Source organism: Panulirus ornatus, chromosome 27, assembly GCF_036320965.1.
Source record: "Panulirus ornatus isolate Po-2019 chromosome 27, ASM3632096v1, whole genome shotgun sequence".
In the NCBI taxonomy this organism is placed as follows: domain Eukaryota; kingdom Metazoa; phylum Arthropoda; class Malacostraca; order Decapoda; family Palinuridae; genus Panulirus; species Panulirus ornatus.
This window is the reverse complement of record NC_092250.1, coordinates 19,882,489-19,903,929: the sequence shown is the minus strand read 5'-3', so window position 1 is coordinate 19,903,929 and position 21,441 is coordinate 19,882,489. Positions and strand designations below refer to the sequence as shown.

Sequence of the window (21,441 nt, the reverse complement as noted above, 5' to 3'; positions counted from 1 at the left end):
AAAATTCTGGGGGCCTTGAAGAATGTGTGGAAGTCGAGAACATTATCTCGGAAAGCAAAATTGGGTATGTTTGAAGGAATAGTGGTTCCAACAATGTTGTATGGTTGCGAGGCGTGGGCTATGGATAGAGTTGTGCGCAGGAGGATGGATGTGCTGGAAATGAGATGTTTGAGGACAATGTGTGGTGTGAGGTGGTTTGATCGAGTGAGTAACGTAAGGGTAAGAGAGATGTGTGGAAATAAAAAGAGCGTGGTTGAGAGAGCAGAAGAGGGTGTTTTGAAGTGGTTTGGGCACATGGAGAGGATGAGTGAGGAAAGATTGACCAAGAGGATATATGTGTCGGAGGTGGAGAGAGCAAGGAGAAGAGGGAGACCAAATTGGAGGTGGAAAGATGGAGTGAAAAAGATTTTGTGTGATCGGGGCCTGAACATGCAGGAGGGTGAAAGGAGGGCAAGGAATAGAGTGAATTGGAGCGATGTGGTATACCGGGGTTGACGTGCTGTCAGTGGATTGAATCAAGGCATGTGAAGCGTCTGGGGTAAACCATGGAAAGCTGTGTAGGTATGTATATTTGCGTGTGTGGACGTATGTATATACATGTGTATGGGGGGGGGGGGTTGGGCCATTTCTTTCGTCTGTTTCCTTGCGCTACCTCGCAAACGCGGGAGACAGCGACAAAGTATAAAAAAAAAAAAAATATATATATATATATATATATATATATATATATATATATATATATATATATATATATATATATATATATGATGATCACACATGCCCATGATGATAGTGTGAAGGTGAAATCACACTTCAGGAGGAGTTCGTACAATTATATTTAATTTTTCTGTACATATGGCATGGCATGTTTTGTGGAGACAGTCCATGTCAGATGCTTGTACTTAGTTATTTAAATCCCACCATCACACTTGATTCCTGCCATCCAACACCAGTCTTTGTAGAACAAGCACTGTCTGCTTTGATTGTAACCATTGTAAGGGAAAATGATTAAGGCGGTAACAAAGGAGGGATTGACCTGGGTAGCTGGGTGGGTCTTGAACAACTTTTTATTTTCGTGTTTTGTTAATTTTCTCATAATGATTCTGTTAATGCTAGGATGGGCTTTAAAATTGCCTGGGGACAAATTAAAGTTCTTAGTATTAGCAGTTAAGACATTTACTGATGTTGCTTGTGGCATGATCAGCAGAGGGGTTTAAAGTAACAGGATTTTCAAGATCTGTGGGGTGATCATTTTCTTGACTGTGTTTAGCGATCGCATTTTTGTGGTCATCCTTGCATACTGAATGACAGTGCCAATAACACCTCTCTGTTAGTTTTACCTTTCTGGCCTATATAGATATATTTACATGCCTTGCATTTGAAGGCATAAACACTCCCAGTTGTTGCATGATTTGGCCTACTATTTATTAAGGTCTTACTGATGTTATTGTACTGGAAAGCAACAGTACAAGCACTGATTTTTAGAACATGTCTTAGGTTAGCTAAGTTGGGAGAATAGGTCACTGAACATTTGGATTATTTTATGCTGCTTGTAACAAAAATGTGACAAATAAGGATAAGTATATGTCAGTTTGTGGCAGGGGTGCATGATGTCTACATGGTTGTTTGATTTGTTTATGGATGGGGTTGTTAGGGAGGTGAATGCAAGAGTTTTGGAGAGGGGCAAGTATTCAATCTGTTGTGGATGGGAGGGCTTGGGAAGTGAGTCAGTTGTTCTTTGCTGATGATACTGTGCTGGTGGCCGATTTGGGTGAGAAACTGTTGAAATTGGTGAATGAGTTTGGTAAAGTGTGTGAAAGAAGAAAGCTGAGAGTAAATGTGAATAAGAGCAAGGTTATTAGGGTTGAGGGACAAGTTAATTGGGAGGTAAGTTTGAATGGAGAAAAACTGGAGGAAGTGAAATGTTTTCGATATCTGGGAGTGGATTTGGCAGCGGATGGAACCATGGAAGCGGAAGTGAGTCACAGGGTGGGGGAGGGGGTGAAAGTTCTGGGAGCGTTGAAAAATGTATAGAAGGCATGAACATTATCTTGGAAAGCAAAAGTGGGTATTTTTGAAGGAATGGTGGTTCCAACAATGTTATATGATGGCAAGTTATGGACTATAGTTAGGGTTGTGCAGAGGAGGGTGGATGTGTTGGAAATGAGATGTTTGAGGACAATATGTGGTGTGAGGTAGTTTGATCGATCGAGTAAGTAATGAAAGAGTAAGAGAGATGTGTGGTAATAAAAAGAGTGTGGTTGAGAGAGCAGAAGAGGGTGTATTGAAATGGTTTGGTCACATGGAGAGAATGGTGAGGAAAGATTGACAAAGAGGATATATGTGTCAGAGGTGGAGGGAACGAGGAGAAGTGGGAGAAGGATGGAGTGAAAATGATTTTGGGCAATCGGGGCCTGAACATGCAGGAGGGTGAAAGGCGTGCAAAGAATAGAGTGAATTGGAACAATGTGGTATACTGGGGTCAATTTGCTGTCAATGGATTGAACCAGGGCATGTGAAGCATCTGGGGTAAACCATGGAAAGTTTTGTGGGGCCTGGATGTGGAAAGGGAGCTGTGGTTTCGGTGCATTATACATGACAGCTAGAGACTGAGTGTGAACAAATGTGGCCTTTGTTGTCTTTTCCTAGTGCTACCTCACATGCATGCACGGGGAGGGGGTGTGTCATTTCATATGTGATGGGGTGGCGATAGGAATGAATAAAGGCAGCAAGTATGAATTATGTACATGTGTATATATGGATATGTCTTTGTATGTTTATATATGTATACATTGGTATGTATATGTGTGGGAGTGGACATATATACTATGTATATACATGTGTATGTGGGTGGGTTGGGCCATTCTTTCATCTGTTTCCTTGTGCTACCTCGCCACTGCAGGAGACAGTGACAAAGTATAATGGATAAATAATATATATATATATATATATAGAGAGAGAGAGAGAGAGAGAGAGAGAGAGAGCATTAATGGGATGGCGTTGATGAGGGTGTTAGTTGCCCATGTCATCTCGGCTAACACAAAAAAAAAAAATTTCAACTCTAGTACCTAAAGTAAATACTGTACTAAGCCTTCAGATTTTACTTAATATAATCTGGGGCATGAATGGTTTATTGTGTTAGTGTAAGATAAAATAGATGCAAGGTAAAGTAAGTTATTACTTGAAGTAAAAAGCATACCAAGGCATGGGTTTTATGCAAAGTAGGGTGTATAGGAAACTTCAAGGACCACTTAGCTTGTGACTTGCATGACAGTTCATGATATTAAAAACATCACCTATCATACATTCCATTTCCTTTTGGGGCAGCTATTTCTTGTTTACTTCAGGAATGTAATATATAAAATTGAGGATTCTAAAAGTTTTCATTGTATCTTGGGCCCTAGTTAGGTTTACTGCTTGCCCAGGTTAGTATATCTCTGATGCCTGCTCCTAACTGGAACTCCCTCAAGGGGGTGACAATGGCAATAGTCTCTCCATAACTAGTGACTTCCAGTGCCACTTCTTGAAATTTTCTTAGGTTGATAAAGAAATTTAGAATGAAAGAAAAAATGAATAAAAAAATGAGTCAGGAAGTTTAAATACCAATTACCAGAGGGGAAGAATGCATAGAATGGTGTATGCAATGCAGGCATGTAAGGACAGGGATAAGTGGAGACTCTTTAGCCGTGGCCACCAGCCCCTTGATGGGAATTTCTAAAGGGAATGGTCATAAGAGATATAAATAGATAGTTAACCATTTTACAAAGGTAAATGGAAAAATTGCATATACATGAAATTTGCAGATGAAAAAAGGAACTGGTATTGAATTATTTTCCTAATTGTTTATTCTTTAATTTATACCAGAATGGTTATTATATATTGCATATTTTTATTTTTGTTGGTTTTGATTATCTTTACAAAGAACATTAATCATTTTATAATGCTCATGGGTTTAGGCTCGAGCCAATCTTTTGGATGGAATGATGGAGTCAAGTGAGGGTTGCAGTTCTGAAACAGAGGAAGATGAGGTAGTTGGTCATCAGTACTCTCAGCTTAGATCCATGCATCGTGGTAGACGGAAGCGTAAAGGTAAGTTCTTCAAGGCTACAGTTTTTTTTTTTATAACAGGTCGAGATTAAATTTAAATAGATACATTGATAAAAAGCATCCACTTATTATTAATATATGAAATTTCATTAAAGTCAGACTTTGAAGAGGAGGATTAAAGAGAGTATAGATGAATGTCCAGAAAGTTCTTTATCTTAATAATAGGTGTTGTTCAAAACCTTAGACCAAAAAAAAAATTTTTATTGGAAAATATCAGATTTTTAAACTTTCACTATAATTTAAGGATGAGAGCAAGGTGTACAGGGACTTAAATTTGCAAGTATTCTTATATCTTGAGACTCTTAATGCTCATATGAAAGTGATTATGCTTGATAAATGTGAAGAGTTGTTGCTACTGTTTTTCCAGTATATTTCCTGTTATGCTTTAGCTGGGACTGTGAACCTTAACTTGACCAGGAGAGGCCCTGTTGGATGATGTGTGTCAACAGAAACCTTAGAAATTGATCAGTTAACTATAATAAACCCTTGATGACTTAGTAGGCTCCAGTCGATCATAATCCAGTATTTCAAGTTGCCATATTTTCCCCACAAGAGTGAAGCTAGATGTTAGTCATGTTCTACTTTCCATGAATGTTACAGCCATTTAGTTTGAGGCAACCATGCCAGAGTTTTGTTCAGTTCTTGTTGAGAGGTGTCAGTACTTGCCATTTTTGAATTTAGGCTGTATGAGTGTGACTATTTGCATATTTATATCTCGGTAATTTAAGGATTCTCTTTTATACCCGTACCTATGTAGATATGGAACAATTCAGACATTTAGTAGTCCTCCAACACCTCACATGGCACCATACATACATTGAATATCCTTACAAACCACTCCACAATTCATTCCCTTTGCATTCTTTGCCTCGTCAGATCTCTCATACACCCTTGCATTTCTTTTTCATTACTCCTAGTCGTACCACATATTCTTTTTAAGTCATACCACATATTCTTTTTAAGTAGCTCATTTCCACAGCCTGGATTCTCGACCTCTATAATTTATCCCATATCCATTTTTCGGCTGCATGGGTCAGGCTTTGGAGGATTACGGTCCCTTATCCCTTCTTTACCTTCACACATCTCTATCATCCATTATTCTGTTAAGGGACCCAGTGACTCATTTTACTATGCACAGCTCAATACCTGTTAGTCTGTTAAGGGACCCATTGACTCTACCCTGTAATGCACTCTCCCTTATCTCTCCTTCCATATCACCAGACTTACCCAAGATAGCTCCCAAATACTTAAATTCTGTGACCTCATTCAGTATTTCTCCCCATCTCTGTAACATAGTACTTTTTTTCTCTCACTCCATAGGGTTTTGAAGAATCTATCTTAACTCTATTTCCCTTTAAACCCCATTGCTTTACTTTTGCTCACAGTTACCATCAATTGCCTATGCTTACACACTTCATAAAACACATAGAACCTTATGCATTTCCTCTTCATTCTCAACAAACATAGCATCATGCACAAACAGGCATGTCACTAGCCACCATACCTTATAATCACAGTCATTTTCTACACCTGTTTTCCCAAATTTTACTTTCACCTCTCTCATCATTCCATTGATATGTGTGTTAAAAAGCTATGGTGACATCACACAGGCGAACCACACAGACCAACCTCACACCTTCATGTATGCTGAAACTTTCACTCATCTCTTCGCCCACTCATACTCATGCATTTGCTCTTCAATAGGATTTCGCGCCATCCTACAGTTGTTCCCTTAACCTTGTATGCTTAACACATCCCATATAGCTAGCATTCCATTCCCAGGTATGTAAGGCATTCCATTTCCTCCATTCAGACTCAGTCTGCAGCCAACCTGCTTGCCTCCTCTGCTAAACTATTTAACTTTTATTTATATTAATTCTCAATTTTTTCCTTTCACACCCCCAAAGTCAAGCAATTTCTTACATGTGTCTACCACCAAAGCCATCTCAGCAGCAAACAGAAACTGGTTCACTTTCCTGCTCCCAAAGATATAAGGCATGTGTACAAGTAGGAAGAGAGGAGATTGAATGGTTCCAGTAAAGGTTGGTCTGCAGCAGGGATATGTGATGTTCCCATGGTTGTTTGATTTGTTTATGGATGGGATAGTGAGGGAGGTAAATGCAAGAGTCTTGGAGAGAGGGATGAGTATGCAGTGTGTTGAGGACAAAAGAGCCTGGAAAGTGAGTCGGTTGTTGTTTGGTGGCTTATTGTTCGACTGCTTCTTTCTTTTAATATTGGTTAGTTTTGGTTGATATTTTTCTTAAGGTATACATGAGTTCAAGAAACTTTGATATTCCTCCCAGCAGATCTTTTCTCTCTCTGTTGCTTGTGTATGGATTCCATTTAGAATTGAGGAATGAAGGTGAAACTTCAAGAATTGAATTGTCATTGTTGGAATATATATATATATATATATATATATATATATATATATATATATATATATATATATGTGGGCTTAAAATGCAGGTTTCTTGGTTGGCTGGGGCCTATTAGTGGCAACTAGGTGTGGTTAACCCATTTTGTTGTTTAAGTTTATATTGGCATTTATGATTCTGTTAGGCCTTTCATGGTCGAACTGAGTTTTACAAAATCATTTTAGCTCATTTAATAACACAAAGTTTCTTTCCGTCAGAATATGTCTTGCTAAGGATTTTTATGAGATATCTCATTTGTAGTTATGACTAGTAAGCATTTTTTTTTTATTAGTTCACTGTTAATATCTTGGATGTATTCATGTATGTTTTGTGGATTTCAAGTAGTATGAAATTTCTTTATGCCCATTATTAATGTACTTAACTGATTATAAATGTAGATCAGTGATATATTAATATAACTAATAATCAATGTGTATTACATTTAACTAGAGTGTTAAATCTTCCTGTAGGTGTACACATCAACTAATCAACTTTTCCCGTGTGTTGTTTTACCACAGGGCTCGGCCAGGCACAATGGTATGAATTATTGATGTAATGCAAGTCTGATATATGCATGTGTTATGATTACTGTCTCATTGGCTCTAACAACAATATGTGTATGAAGATTAATATTGAGAATGTTTTTAAACAGTATTAGGATTTGTTAAAGTTCAAAGGGGAAATGAGATTTTATTTTTTAACAAATTTCAGTCTGTTTACATTTGTCAAAAGACAGACAAAAATTTTACAATCATATTTATTTACTACCTTTGTCTGTTTCCTGGCACTACCTTGTTAATGCAGGAAACGGCATTCAAGTATAATGAAATCCTCCCCTCTCATTTTTTTTTTAATTTTCCAAAAGAAGGAACAGAGAAGGGGGCTAGGTGAGGATATTCCCTCAAAGGCCCAGTCCTCTGTTCTTAATGCTACCTTGCTAATGCAGGAAATGGCGAATAGTATGAAAAAAAATAAAAAAATAGTATATATATATATATATATATATATATATATATATATATATATATATATATATATATATATTATATTCATACTATTCGCCATTTCCTGTGTTAGCGAGATAGCGTTAAGAACAGAAGACTGAGCCTTTGAGGGAAATCCTCACTTAGCCCCCTTCTCTGTTTGTTCTTTTGGAAAATTAAAAATGAGAGGGGAGAATTTCCAGCCTCCTGCTCCCTCCCCTGTTAGTTGCCTTCTACGACACGCAGGGAATTCGTGGGAAGTATTTCTCCCCTATCCCCAGGGATATATATATATTATCCCTGGGGATAGGGTAGAAAGAATACTTCCCACACATTCCTCACGTGTCGTAGAAGGCGACTAAAGGGGACAGGAGTGGGGGGCCAGAAACCCTCCCCTCCTTGTATTTTAACTTTCTAAAAGGGGAAACAGAAGGAGGAGTCATGTGGGAAGTGCTCCTCCTCCTCTGAGGCTCAGACTGGGGTGTCTAAATGTGTGTGGATGTAACCAAGATGTGAAAAAAGGAGAGATAGGTAGTATGTTTGAGGAAAGGAACCTGGATGTCTCGGCTCTTGAGTGAAACGAAGCTCAAGGGTAAATGGGAAAAGTGGTTTAGGAATGTCTTGGGAGTAAAGTCAGGGGTTAGTGAGAGGACAAGAGCAAGGGAAGGAGTAGCACTACTCCTGAAACAGGAGTTGTGGGAGTATGTGATAGAGTGTAAGAAAGTAAATTCTAGATTGATATGGGTAAAACTGAAAGTTGATGGAGAGAGAGATGGGTGATTATTGGTGCATATGCACCTGGGCATAAGAAGAAAGATCATGAGAGGCAAGTGTTTTAGGAGCAGCTGAATGAGTGTGTTAGTGGTTTTGATGCACGAGACCGGGTTATATAGTGATGGGTGATTTGAATGCAAAGGTGAGTAATGCGGCAGTTGAGGGAATAATTGGTATACATGGGGTGTTCAGTGTTGTAAATGGAAATGATGAAGAGCTTGTAGATTCATGTGCTGAAAAAGGACCGGTGATTGGGAATACCTGGTTTAAAAAGGGAGATATACATAAGTATACGTATGTAAGTAGGAGAGATGGCCAGAGAGAGTTATTGGATTGTGTTAATTGATAGGCGCGCGAAAGAGAGACTTTTGGATGTTAATGTGCTGAGAGGTGCAACTGGAGGGATGTCTGATCATTATCTTGTGGAGGCGAAGGTGAAGATTTTTAGAGGTTTTCAGAAAAGAAGAGAGAATGTTGGGGTGAAGAGAGTGGTGAGAGTAAGTGAACTTGGGAAGGAGACTTGCGTGAGGAAGTACCAGGAGAGACTGGGTACAGAATGGAAAAAGGTGAGAACAAAGGAGGTAAGGGGAGTGGGGGAGGAATAGGATGTATTTAGGGAAGCAGTGATGGCGTGCACAAAAGATGCTTGTGGCATGAGAAGCATGGGAGGTGGGCAGATTAGAAAGGGTAGTGAGTGGTGGGATGAAGAAGTAAGATTATTAGTGAAAGAGAAGAGAGAGGCATTTGGACGATTTTTGCAGGGAAAATATGCAAATGAGTGGGAGATGTATAAAAGAAAGAGGCAGGAGATCAAGAGAAAGGTGCAAGAGGTGAAGAAGAGGGCAAATGAGAGTTGGGGTGAGAGAGTATCATTAAATTTTAGGGAGGATAAAAAGATGTTTTGGAAGGAGGTAAATAAAGTGCGTAAGACAAGGGAGCAAATGGGAACTTCAGTGAAGGGGGCTAATGGGGAGGTGATAACAAGTAGTGGTGATGTGAGAAGGAGATGGAGTGAGTATTTTGAAGGTTTGTTGAACATGTTTGATGATAGAGTGGCAGATATAGGGTGTTTTGGTCGAGGTGGTGTGCAAAGTGAGAGGGTTAGGGAAAATGAGTTGGTAAACAGAGAAGAGGTAGTAAAAGCTTTGCGGAAGATGAAAGCTGGTAAGGCAGCAGGGTTGGATGGTATTGCTGTGGAATTTATTAAAAAAGGGGGTGACTGTATTGTTGACTGGTTGGTAAGGTTATTTAATGTATGTATGATTCATGGTGAGGTGCCTGAGGATTGACAGAATGCTTGCATAGTGCCATTGTACAAAGGCAAAGGGGATAAGAGTGAGTGCTCAAATTACAGACGTATAAGTTTGTTGAGTATTAGTGGTAAATTATATGGGAGGGTATTGATTGAGAGGGTGAAGGCTTGTACAGAGCATCAGATTGGGGAAGAGCAGTGTGTTTCAGAAGTGGTAGAGGATGTGTGGATCAGGTGTTTGCTTTGAAGAATGTATGTGAGAAATACTTAGAAAAGCAAATAGATTTGTATGTAGCATTTATGGATCTGGAGAAGGCATATGATAGAGTTGATAGAGATTCTCTGTGGAAGGTATTAAGAATATATGATGTGGGAGGCAAGTTGTTAGAAGCAATGAAAATTTTTTTTGAGGATGTGAGGCATGTGTACGTGTAGGAAGAGAGGAAAGTGATTGGTTCTCGTTGAATGTAGGTTTGTGGCAGGGGTGTGTGATGTCTCCATAGTTGTTTAATTTGTGTATGGATGGGGTTGTTAGGGAGGTGAATGCAAGAGTTTTGGAAAGAGGGGCAAGTATGCCATCTGTTGTGGATGAGAGCTTGGGAACTGAGTCAGTTGTTCGCTGATGATACAGCGCTGGTGGCTGATTCATATGAGAAACTGCAGAAGCTGGTGACTGAGTTTGGTAAAGTGTGTGAAAGAAGAAAGTTAAGAGTAAATGTGAATAAGAGCAAGGTTATTATTAGGTACAGTAGGGTTGAGGGTCAAGTCAACTGGGAGGTAAGTTTGAATGGAGAAAAAGTGGAGGAAGTAAAGTGTTTTAGATATCTGGGAGTGGATCTGGCAGCAGATGGAGCCATGGAAGCAGAAGTGAATCATAGGGTGGGGGAGGGGGCAAAAATTCTGGGAGCCTTCAAGAATGTTTGGAAGCCGAGAACATTATCTCGGAAAGCAAAAATGGGTATGTTTGAAGGAATAGTGGTTCCAACAATGTTGTATGGTTGCGAGGCATGGGCTATGGATAGAGTTGTGCGCAGGAGGGTGGATGTGCTGGAAATGAGATGTTTGAGGACAATATGTGGTGTGAGGAGGTTTGATCGAGTAAGTAATAATAGGGTAAGAGAGATGTGTGGAAATAAAAAGAGTGGTTGAGAGAGCAGAAGAGGGTGTTTTGAAATGGTTTGATCACATGGAGAGAATGAGCGAGGAAAGATTGACCAAGAGGATATATGTGTCAGAGGTGGAGGGAACGAGAAGTGGGAGACCAAATTGGAGGTGGAAAGATGGAGTGAAAAAGATTTTGAGTGATCGGGGCCTGAACATGCAGGAGGGTGAAAGGCGTGCAAGGAATAGAGTGAATTGGAACGATGTGGTATACCGGGGTTGATGTGCTGTCAATGGATTGAACCAGGGCATGTGAAGCGTCTGGGGTAAACCATGGAATGTTCTGTGGGGCCTGGATGTGGAAAGGGAGCTGTGGTTTCGGTGCATTATTACATGACAGCTAGAGACCGAGTGTGAATGAATGGGGCTTTTGTTGTCTTTTCCTAGCACTACCTCGCACACATGAGGGGGGAGGGGGTTGTTATTCCATGTGTGGCGGGGTGGCGATGGGAATAAATAAAGGCAGACAGTATGAATTATGTACATGTGTATATATGTATATGTCTGTGTGTGTGTGTATATATGTGTACATTGAGATGTATAGGTATGTATATTTGCGTGTGTGGACGTGTATGTATGTACATGTGTATGTGGGTGGGTTGGGCCATTCTTTCATCTGTTTCCTTGCACTACCTCGCTAACGCGGGAGACAGCAACAAAGCAAAATAATAAAAAAATATATATATATATATATATATATATATATATATATATATATATATATATATATATATATATATATATATATATATTTATTTATTTATTCATTTATTTATTTTTTTTGCTTTGTCGCTGTCTACCACGTTATCGAGGTTGCACCAGGAAACAGACGAAAGAATGGCCCAACCCACCCACATACAAATGTATATACATACATGTCCACACACGCAAATATGCATACCTATACATCTCAACGCATACATGTATATACACACACAGACATATACATATATACACGTGTACATAATTCGCACTGTCTGCCTTTATTCATTCCCATCGCCACCCTGCCACATATGTAATAACAACCCGCTCCCCCCTCATGTGTGCGAGGTAGTGGTAGGAAAAGACAACAAAGGCCCCATTTGTTCTCACTAAGTCTCTAGCTGTCATGTAATAATGCACTGAAACCACAGCTTCCTTTCCACATCCAGGCCCCACAGAACTTTCCATGGTTTACCCCAGACGCTTCACATGCCTTGGTTCAATCCATTGACAGCACGTCGGCCCCGGAATACCGCATCGTTCCAATTCACTCTATTCCTTGCACGCCTTTCACCCTCCTGCATGGTCAGGCCCCAATCACTCAAAATCTTTTTCACTCCATCTTTCCACCTCCAATTTGGTCTCCCACTTCTCCTCATTCCCTCCACCTCTGACATATATATCCTCTTGGTCAATCTTTCCTCACTTATTCTCTCCATGTGACCGAACCATTTCAAAACACCCTCTTCTGCTCTCTCAACCACACTCTTTTTATTACCACACATCTCTCTTATCCTATTATTACTTACTCGATCAAACCACCTCACACCACACATTGTCTCAAACATCTCATTTCCAGCACATCCACCCTCCTGCGCACAACTCTATCCATAGCCCACGCCTCGCGACCATACAACATTGTTGGAACCACTATTCCTTCAAACATACCCATTTTTGCTTTCTGAGATAATGTTCTCGACTTCCAAACATTCTTCAACGCTCCCAGAATTTTCGCCCCCTCCCCCACCCTATGATTCACTTCCACTTCCATGATTCCATCCGCTGCCAGATCCACTCCCAGATATCTAAAACACTTCACTTCCTCCAGTTTTTCTCCATTCAAACTTACCTCCCAATTGACTTGACCTTCAACCCTACTGTAATATTACTAATAACCTTGCTCTTATTCACATTTACTCTCAACTTTCTTCTCTCACACACTGTACCAAACTCAGTCACCAGCTTCTGCAGTTTCTCACATGAATCAGCCACCAGCGCTGTATCATCAGCGAACAACAACTGACTCACTTCCCACATTCTCTGATCCACAACAGACTGCATACTTGCCCCCCTTTCCAAAACTCTTGCATTCACCTCCCTAACAACCCCATCCATAAACAAATTAAACAACTATGGAGACATCACACACCCCTGCCGCAAACCTACATTCACTGAGAACCAATCACTTTCCTCTCTTCCTACACGTACACATGCCTTACATCCTCGATAAAAACTTTTTACTGCTTCTAACAACTTGCCTCCCACACCATATATTCTTAATTCCTTCCACAGAGCATCTCTATTAACTCTTATCATATGCCTTCTCCAGATCCATAAATGCTACATACAAATCTATTTGCTTTTCTAAGTATTTCTCACATACATTCTTCAAAGCAAACACCTGATCCACACATCCTCTACCACTTCTGAAACCACACTGCTCTTCCCCAATCTGATGCTCTGTACAAGCCTTCACCCTCTCAATCAATACCCTCCCATATAATTTACCAGGAATACTCAACAAACTTGTACCTCTGTAATTTGAGCACTCACTCTTATCCCCTTTGCCTTTGTACAATGGCACTATGCAAGCATTCTGCCAATCCTCAGGCACCTCACCATGAGTCATACATACATTAAATAACCTTACCAACCAGTCAACAATACAGTCACCCCCTTTTTTAATAAATTCCACAGCAATACCATCCAACCCTGCTGCCTTGCCAGCTTTCATCTTCCGCAAAGCTTTTACTACCTCTTCTCTGTTTACCAAATCATTTTCCCTAACCCTCTCACTTTGCACACCACCTCAACCAAAACACCCTATATCTGTCACTCTATCATCAAACATGTTCAACAAACCTTCAAAATACTCACTCCATCTCCTCACATCACCACTACTTGTTATCACTTCCCCATTAGCCCCCTTCACTGAGGTTCCCATTTGTTCCCTTGTCTTACGCACTTTATTTACCTCCTTCCAAAACATCTTTTTATTCTCCCTGAAATTTAATGATACTCTCTCACCCCAACTCTCATTTGCTCTCTTTTTCACCTCTTGCACCTTTCTCTTGACCTCCTGCCTCTTTCTTTTATACATCTCCCACTCATTTGCATTATTTTCCTGCAAAAATTGTCCAAATGCCTCTCTCTTCTCTTTCACTAATAATCTTACTTCTTCATCCCACCATTCACTACCCTTTCTAATCTGCCCACCTCCCATGCTTCTCATGCCACAAGCATCTTTTGCGCAAGCCATCACTACTTCCCTAAATACATCCCATTCTTCCCCCACTCCCCTTACCTCCCTTGTTCTAACCTTTTTGCATTCTGTACTCAGTCTCTCCTGGTACTTCCTCACACAAGTCTCCTTCCCAAGCTCACTTACTCTCACCACTCTCTTCACCCCAACATTCTCCCTTCTTTTCTGAAAACCTCTACAAATCTTCACCTTCGCCTCCACAAGATAATGGTCAGACATCCCTCCAGTTGCACCTCTCAGCACATTAACATCCAATACTCTCTCTATCGCACGCCTATCAATTAACACGTAATCCAGTAATGCTCTCTGGCCATCTCTCCTACTTACATACGTATATTTATGTATATCTCTCTTTTTCAACCAGGTATTCCCAATCACCAGTCCTTTTTCAGCACATAAATCTACAAGCTCTTCACCATTTCCATTTACAACACTGAACACCCCATGTATACCAATTATTCCCTCAACTGCCACATTACTCACCTTTGCATTCAAATCACCCATCACTATAACCCAGTCTCGTGCATCAAAACTACTAACACATTCATTCATCTGCTCCCAAAACACTTGCCTCTCATGATCTTTCTTCTCATGCCCAGGTGCATATGCACCAATAATCACCCATCTCTCTCCAACTTTCAGCTTAACCCGTATCAATCTAGAGTTTACTTTCTTACACTCTATCACATACTCCCACCACTCCTGTTTCAGGAGTAGTGCTACTCCTTCCCTTGCTCTTGTCCTCTCACTAACCCCTGACTTTACTCCCAAGACATTCCCAAACCACTTTTCCCCTTTACCCTTGAGCTTCGTTTCACTCGGAGCCGAGACATCCAGGTTCCTTTCCTCAAACATACTGCCTATCTCTCCTTTTTTCTCATCTTGGTTACATCCACACACATTTAGACACCCCAATCTGAGCCTTCGAGGAGGATGAGCACCCCGCGTGACTCCTTCTTCTGTTTCCCCTTTTAGAAAGTTAAAATACAAGGAGGGGAGGGTTTCTAGCCCCCCACTCCCGTCCCCTTTAGTCGCCTTCTCCGACACATGAGGAATGCGTGGGAAGTATTCTTTCTCCCCTATCCCCAGGATATATATATATATATATATATATATATATATATATATATATATATATATATATATATATATATATATCCCTGGGGATAGGGGAGAAAGAATACTTCCCACGTATTCCCTGCGTGTTGTAGAAGGCGACTAAAAGGGAAGGGAGCGGGGGGGGGCTGGAAATCCTCCCCTCTCGTTCTTTTTTTTTAATTTTCTAAAAGAAGGAACAGAGAAGGGGGCCAGGTGAGGATATTCCCTCAAAGGTCCAGTCCTCTGTTCTTAACGCTACCTTGCTAACGCGGGAAATGGCGAATATAATGAAATATATATATATATATATATATATATATATATATATATATATATATATATATATATATATATATATATATATTTTTATGAATTGTACTTTGTCGCTGTCTCCCATGTTAGCGAGGTAGGGATAGGAGAGAAAGAATACTTCCCACCGTATTCCCTGCGTGTCATAGAAGGCGAATTAAAGGGGAGGGAGTGGGGGGGGGGGTGGAAATCCTCCCCTCTCATTTTTAATTTTCGAAAAGAAGGAACAGAGAAAGAGGCCAAATGAGGATATTCCCTCTAAGGCTTAGTCCTCTGTTCTTAACGCTACCTCGCTAATGCGGGAAATGACGAATAGTTTGAATATATATATATATATATATATATATATATTTGCCATTTCCCGCATTAGCGAAGTAACATTAACAGAGGACTGACCCTAAGAGGGGAAAATTCTCACCTGTTCCCTTTTTTGGAAAAGTAAAAATTGTAGGAGAGGATTTCTAGCACCCCACTTCCTCCCCTTTTATGTCATGCAGGGAGTACATTTGAAGTATTCTTTCTCCCCTGTCCCCAGGGATAGGGGATGGGAGTGGGGCTGTAAACCCTCTCCCTCCTTGTATTGTATTTTCTAAAAAGGGAAATAGAAGGAGGAGTCAAGTGGTAAGTGCTTATCCTCTATGAAGGCTCAGATTGGGATGTCTTAATGTGTGTGGATGTAACCAAGATGAGAAGAAACGAGAAATACATAGTATGTCTGAGGAAAGAAACCTAGATGTTCTGGCTCCGAGTGAAATGAAGCTCAAGGATAAAGGGGAAGAGAGGTTTGGTAATGTCGTGGGAGTAAAGTCAGGGGTTGGTGAGAGAACAAGAGCTAAGGAAGGAGTAGCACTACTCCTGAAGCAGGTGTTGTGGGAGTATGTGATAGTGTAAGAAAGTAAATTCTAGATTGATGTGGGTAAAACTGAAAGTGGATGGAGAGAGATGGATGATATTGGTTCTTATGCACCTGGTCATGAGAAGAAAGATCATGAGAGGCAAAATATTTGGGAGCAGCTGAGTGAGTGTGTTAGCAGTTTTGATGCACGAGATTGGATTTTAGTGTTCGGTGATTTAAATAAGACGATGAATAATGTGGCAGTTGACAGTATAATTGGTATACATGGGGTATTCAGTGTTGTGAATGGAAATGTTTAAGAGCTTGTGGTTTTGTATGCTAAAAAAAAGATTGGTGATTGGGAATACCTGGTTTAAAGAGAGATATATATAAGTATATGTATGAGTGTATGAGAGATGGTCAAAGGGCATTATTGAATTACATGTTAATTGATAGGTGTGTAAAAGAGAGACTTTTGGATGTTATTGTGCTTAGAGGGGCAGCTGGAGGGGTGTCTGATCACTATCTTGTGGAGGCGAAGGTGAAGATTTGTCGAGTTTTTCAAAAAAGAAGAGAGAATGTTGGAGAGACGAGAGTTGTGAGGGTAAGTGAGCTTGGAAAGGACATTTGCGTGAGGAAGTACCAGGAGAGATTGAGTGTAGAATGGCAAAACATGAGAGTAAATGACATGAGGGGAGTGGGTGAGGAATGGGATGTATTTATGGAAGCAGTGACAGTATGTGCAAAAGATACATGTGGCATGAGAAAGATGGGAGTTAGGCAGATTAAAAAGGGTAGAGTGATAGGATGAAGAAGTAAAGTTGCTAGTGAAAGAGAAAAGAGAGGCATGTGGACGATACTTGCAAGAAAGGAATGCAAATAACTGAGAGATATATAAAAGAAAGTGGCAGGTCAAGAGAAAGTTGCAAGGGTTGAAAAAGAGGGCAAATGAGAGTTGGGGTGAGAGAGTACCATTAAACTTTAGGGAGAGTAAAAAGATGTTTTGAAAGGAGGATAAATAATGTGCATAAGACAAGATAAATGAGAACATCGGTGAAGGAGGCTAGTGGGGAAGTAATAACCGGTAGTGATGAAGTGAGGAGATGGAGTGAGTATTTTGAAGGTTTGTTGAATGTGTTTGATGATAAGAGTGGCAAATGTAGGGTATTTTGGTCAGGGTGGAGTGCAAAGTGAGAGGGTCAGGGTGAATGGTTTGGTTAAGAGAAGAGGTGATGAAAGCTTCGTAGGAGATGAAATCTGGCAAGGCAGCGGGTTTGGATGGTATTGCAGTAGAATTTGGTAGGAAAGGGGGTGACTGTGTTGTTGATTGGTTGGTAAGGATATTCAATGTTTGTATGGATCATGGTGAAGTGCCAGAGGATTTGTGGAATGCATGAATAGTGCCATTGTTTTGTTAAATGGCAAAGGGGTTAAAGGTGGGTGTTCAAACTACAGAGGCATAAGTTTGTTGAGTATTCTTGGGAAACTGTATGGGAGGGTATTGATTGAGAGGGTAAAGGCATGTACAGAGCATCAGACTGGGGAAGAACAATGTGGTTTATGAAGGGGTAGAGGATGTGTGGATCAGGTGTTTGCTTTGAAGAATGTTTGTGAGAAATACTTAGAACAACAGATGGATTGTTATGTAGCATTTATGGATCTGGAGAAGGCATATGATATGGTTGATAGAGATGCTTTGTGGAAGGTATTAAGAGTATATGGTGTGGGAGTGAAGCTGCTAGAAGCAGTGAAAAGGTTTTACCAAGGATGAAAGGCATGTGTATGAGTAGGAAGAGAGGAGAGTGATTGGTTCCCAGTGAAGGTCTGTCTGCAGCACTGGTGTGTAATGTCCCCATGGTTGTTTGATTTTTATATGGATGGGGTGGTTAGGGAGGTAAATGCAAGAGTTTTGGAGAGGGGCAAGAATGCAGTCTGTTGAGGATGATACAGTTCTTTTGGCTGATTCGAGTGAGAAACTGCAGAAGTTGGTGTGTGAAAGGAGAAAGTTGAGAGTAAATGTGAATAAGAGCAAGGTTGTTAGGTTCAGTAGGGTTGAGGTACAAGTTAATTGGGACATAAGTTTGAATGGAGAAAATTTGGAGGGAGTGAAGTGTTTTAGATATCTGTGAGTGGACTTAGCAGCAAATGGAACCATGAAAGCAGAAGTGAGTGACAGGGTGGGGGAGGGGGTTAAGGTTCTAGGAGCAATAAAGAATATGTGTAAGGAGAGAACATTATCTCACAAAGAGCAAAAATGGGTATGTTTGAAGGAATAGTAGTTTCAACAATGACATTTTATATGGTTGTGAGGTAGGGGCTATAGATAGGTTTGTATGGAGGAGGGTGGATGTGTTGGAAATGAAACGTTTGAGGACAATATGTGGTGTGAGGTGGTTTGATCAAGTAAGTAATGAAAGGGTAAGAGAGATGTGTGGAAATAAAAAGAGTTTGGTTGAGAGAGCAGAGGAATGGTTTGGACATATTGAGAGAATGAGTGAGGAAAGGTTGACACAGAGGATATATTTGTCTGAGGTGGAGGGAATAAGGAGAAGCGGGAGACCAAATTGGAGGTGGAAGGATGGAGTGAAAAAGATTTTGAATGGTCTGGCCTGAACATACAAGAGTGAATTGGAACAATGTGGTATGTCAGGGTCAATATGCTGTAAATGGACTGAGCCAGAGCATGTGAAATGTCTGGGGTATACCATGGAAAGGTCTGTGGGGCCTGGAAATGGAAAGGAAGGTGTGGTTTCACTGCTTTACACAAGACAGCTAGAGACTGATTGTGGTCTTTTTTGTTCTTTCCTGGCACTACCTTGGGGGGGTGCTATATTATGTATGGCAGTGTGGCGATGGGAATGGATGGAGGCAGCAAGTACATGAATGTATATATGTATACGTCTGTGTATGTATACGCTGAAAGGTATATGTATGTATATGAGCATGTATGGGTGTTTATGTATATACATGTGTATGTAGGAGGGTAGGACCATTTCTCGTCTGTTTCCTTGACCTACCTCACTGACATGGGAGATCGCAATTAAGTGTATATATATATATATATATATATATATATATATATATATATATATATATATATATATATATATATATATATATTCATTTATTTTTTTTTATTTATTTTTGCGATTATACATAATCGCTGTTTTCTGCTTCAGCAAGGTAGCTCCAGGAAACAGACGAACAATGGCCCATCCATTCATATACACATATATGTACATAAACACTCATACATGCACATATACATACATATACATATCAACATACACATACACAGACACATACATATATACACACATACATCTTCATACTCGCTCGCTTTCATCCAATCCTGTCGCTGCCCTGACCAACAGAAAACAGCATCGCTACCCCCCACTTCAGTAAGGTAGTGCCAGGAAAACGGAGAGAAAAAAAGGGCACGTCCATTCATACTCAGTCTCTAGCTGCCATGTGTAATGCACCAAAACCATGGCTCCTTAAATCAACATTCAGGCCCCACAGACCTTTCCATGGTTTACCTTAGACGTTTCACATGCCCTGGTTCAGTCCACTCACAGCACTTCGACCCCAGTATCCCACATCGTTCCAATCCACTATATTCCTTGCACATCTCTCACCTTCCTGTATGTTCAGGCAGGCCCCGATTGCTCAAAATCTTCTTCACTCCATCCTTCCACTTCCAATTTGGTCTCCCACTTCTCCATATTTCCTTCACCTCAGACACTTATATCCTCTATGTCAACCTTTCCTTACTCATTCTCTCCATTATGTCCAAATCATTTCAACACACCCTCTTTTGCTCTCTCAACCACTCTTTTTATTACCACACATCTTTCTTACCCTTTCATTACTTACTTGATCAGATCACCTCACACCACATACTGTCCTTAAGCATTTAATTTCCAACACACCCACCCTCCTTTGTACAACCATATCTACAGCCCATGCTTTGCAAGCATTTAATATAGTTGGAACTACTTTTCCTTCAAACATACCCATTTTTGCTCTCTGAAATAACGTTCTCTTCCACACATTCTTCGTCGCTCACAGAACCTTTGCCCCCTCCCCACCCTGAGACTCACTTCTGCTTCTGTGGTTCCATTTGCTGCAACGTCCACTCCCAGGTATCTAAAACTTCCTCCAACCTTTCTCCATTCAAACTTATATCCCAATTAACTTGTACCTCAACCTTGCTAAACCTAATAACCTTGCTCTTATTCACATTTACTCTCAACTTTCTCCTTTTACACACTTTTCCAAACTCTGTCACCAACTAATGCAGTTTCTCACTTGAGTCAGCCACCAGTGCTGTATCATCAGCGAATAGCAACTGACTCACTTCGCAGTCCCTCTCATCCCCAACAGACTGGATACTCGACTCTCTCTCCAAAACTTTTATTTACCTCCCTAACCATACCATCCATAAGCAAATTAAACAACCATGGAGATATTTGCCACCCCTGCTGCAAACCGACCTTCACTGGGAAGCAGCCACTCTCCCCTCTTCCTACTTGTACACATGCCTTACATCCCTGGTAAAAACTTTTTAACTGCTTTTAGCAGCTTACCTTCCACATCATATACTCTTAAGACCTTCCACAAAGTATCTCATCAACCCTACCATATGCTTTCTCCAGATCCATAAAGGTCACATACAAATCCATCTGTTGTTGTATTTGTCACACACATTCTTAAAGCAAACACCTTTACCATTTCTGACACCACACTGCTCCTCACCAATCTGATGCTCTCTACATGCCTTCACTCTGTCAATCAATACCCTCCCATACAATTTCCTGGGAATACTCAACATAATTATGCCTCTGTAGTTTGAACACTCACATTTATCCCCTTTGCCTTTATACAACAGCACTATGCATGCATTCCGCCAATCCTTAGGTACTTCACCATGATGCATACATACACTGAAAATCCTTACCAACCAATCAACAACAACATAATTGCCACCTTTCATAATAAATTCACATGCAATACCATCCAAACCTGCTGCCTTGCCAGATTTCATCTTCAGCAAGGCTTTCACCACCTCTTCTCTCTCGACCAAACCATTCTCCCTTGCTTCTCACACCATTCCAACTAAAACACCATACATCTACCACTCTATCATCAAACACATTCAGCAAACCTTCAGAACTCTCACTCCATCTCCTTCTCACCTCATCACTAACCCCCCTTTACTGATGTTCCCATTTGTTCTCTTGTCTTTCACTTGTTATTTA

General features: G+C 40.5%; 1 protein-coding gene across 8 annotated transcripts in view; it reads left to right on the top strand.

Moving 5' to 3' along the window:
• Nucleotides 1–21,441, top strand: part of LOC139757651 (uncharacterized) — a 200,992-nt gene that overhangs the window by 161,974 nt on the left and 17,577 nt on the right. For 7 of the 8 annotated variants that reach the window (XM_071678375.1, XM_071678377.1, XM_071678374.1 and 4 more), the window contains one exon: nt 3,957–4,089. In XM_071678375.1, the coding sequence (XP_071534476.1) occupies nt 3,957–4,089 (133 nt within the window). Of the gene's footprint in view, nt 1–3,956; nt 4,090–7,042; nt 7,062–21,441 lie in introns of all 8 variants that reach the window. The other variant, XM_071678379.1, reaches the window with a different exon arrangement.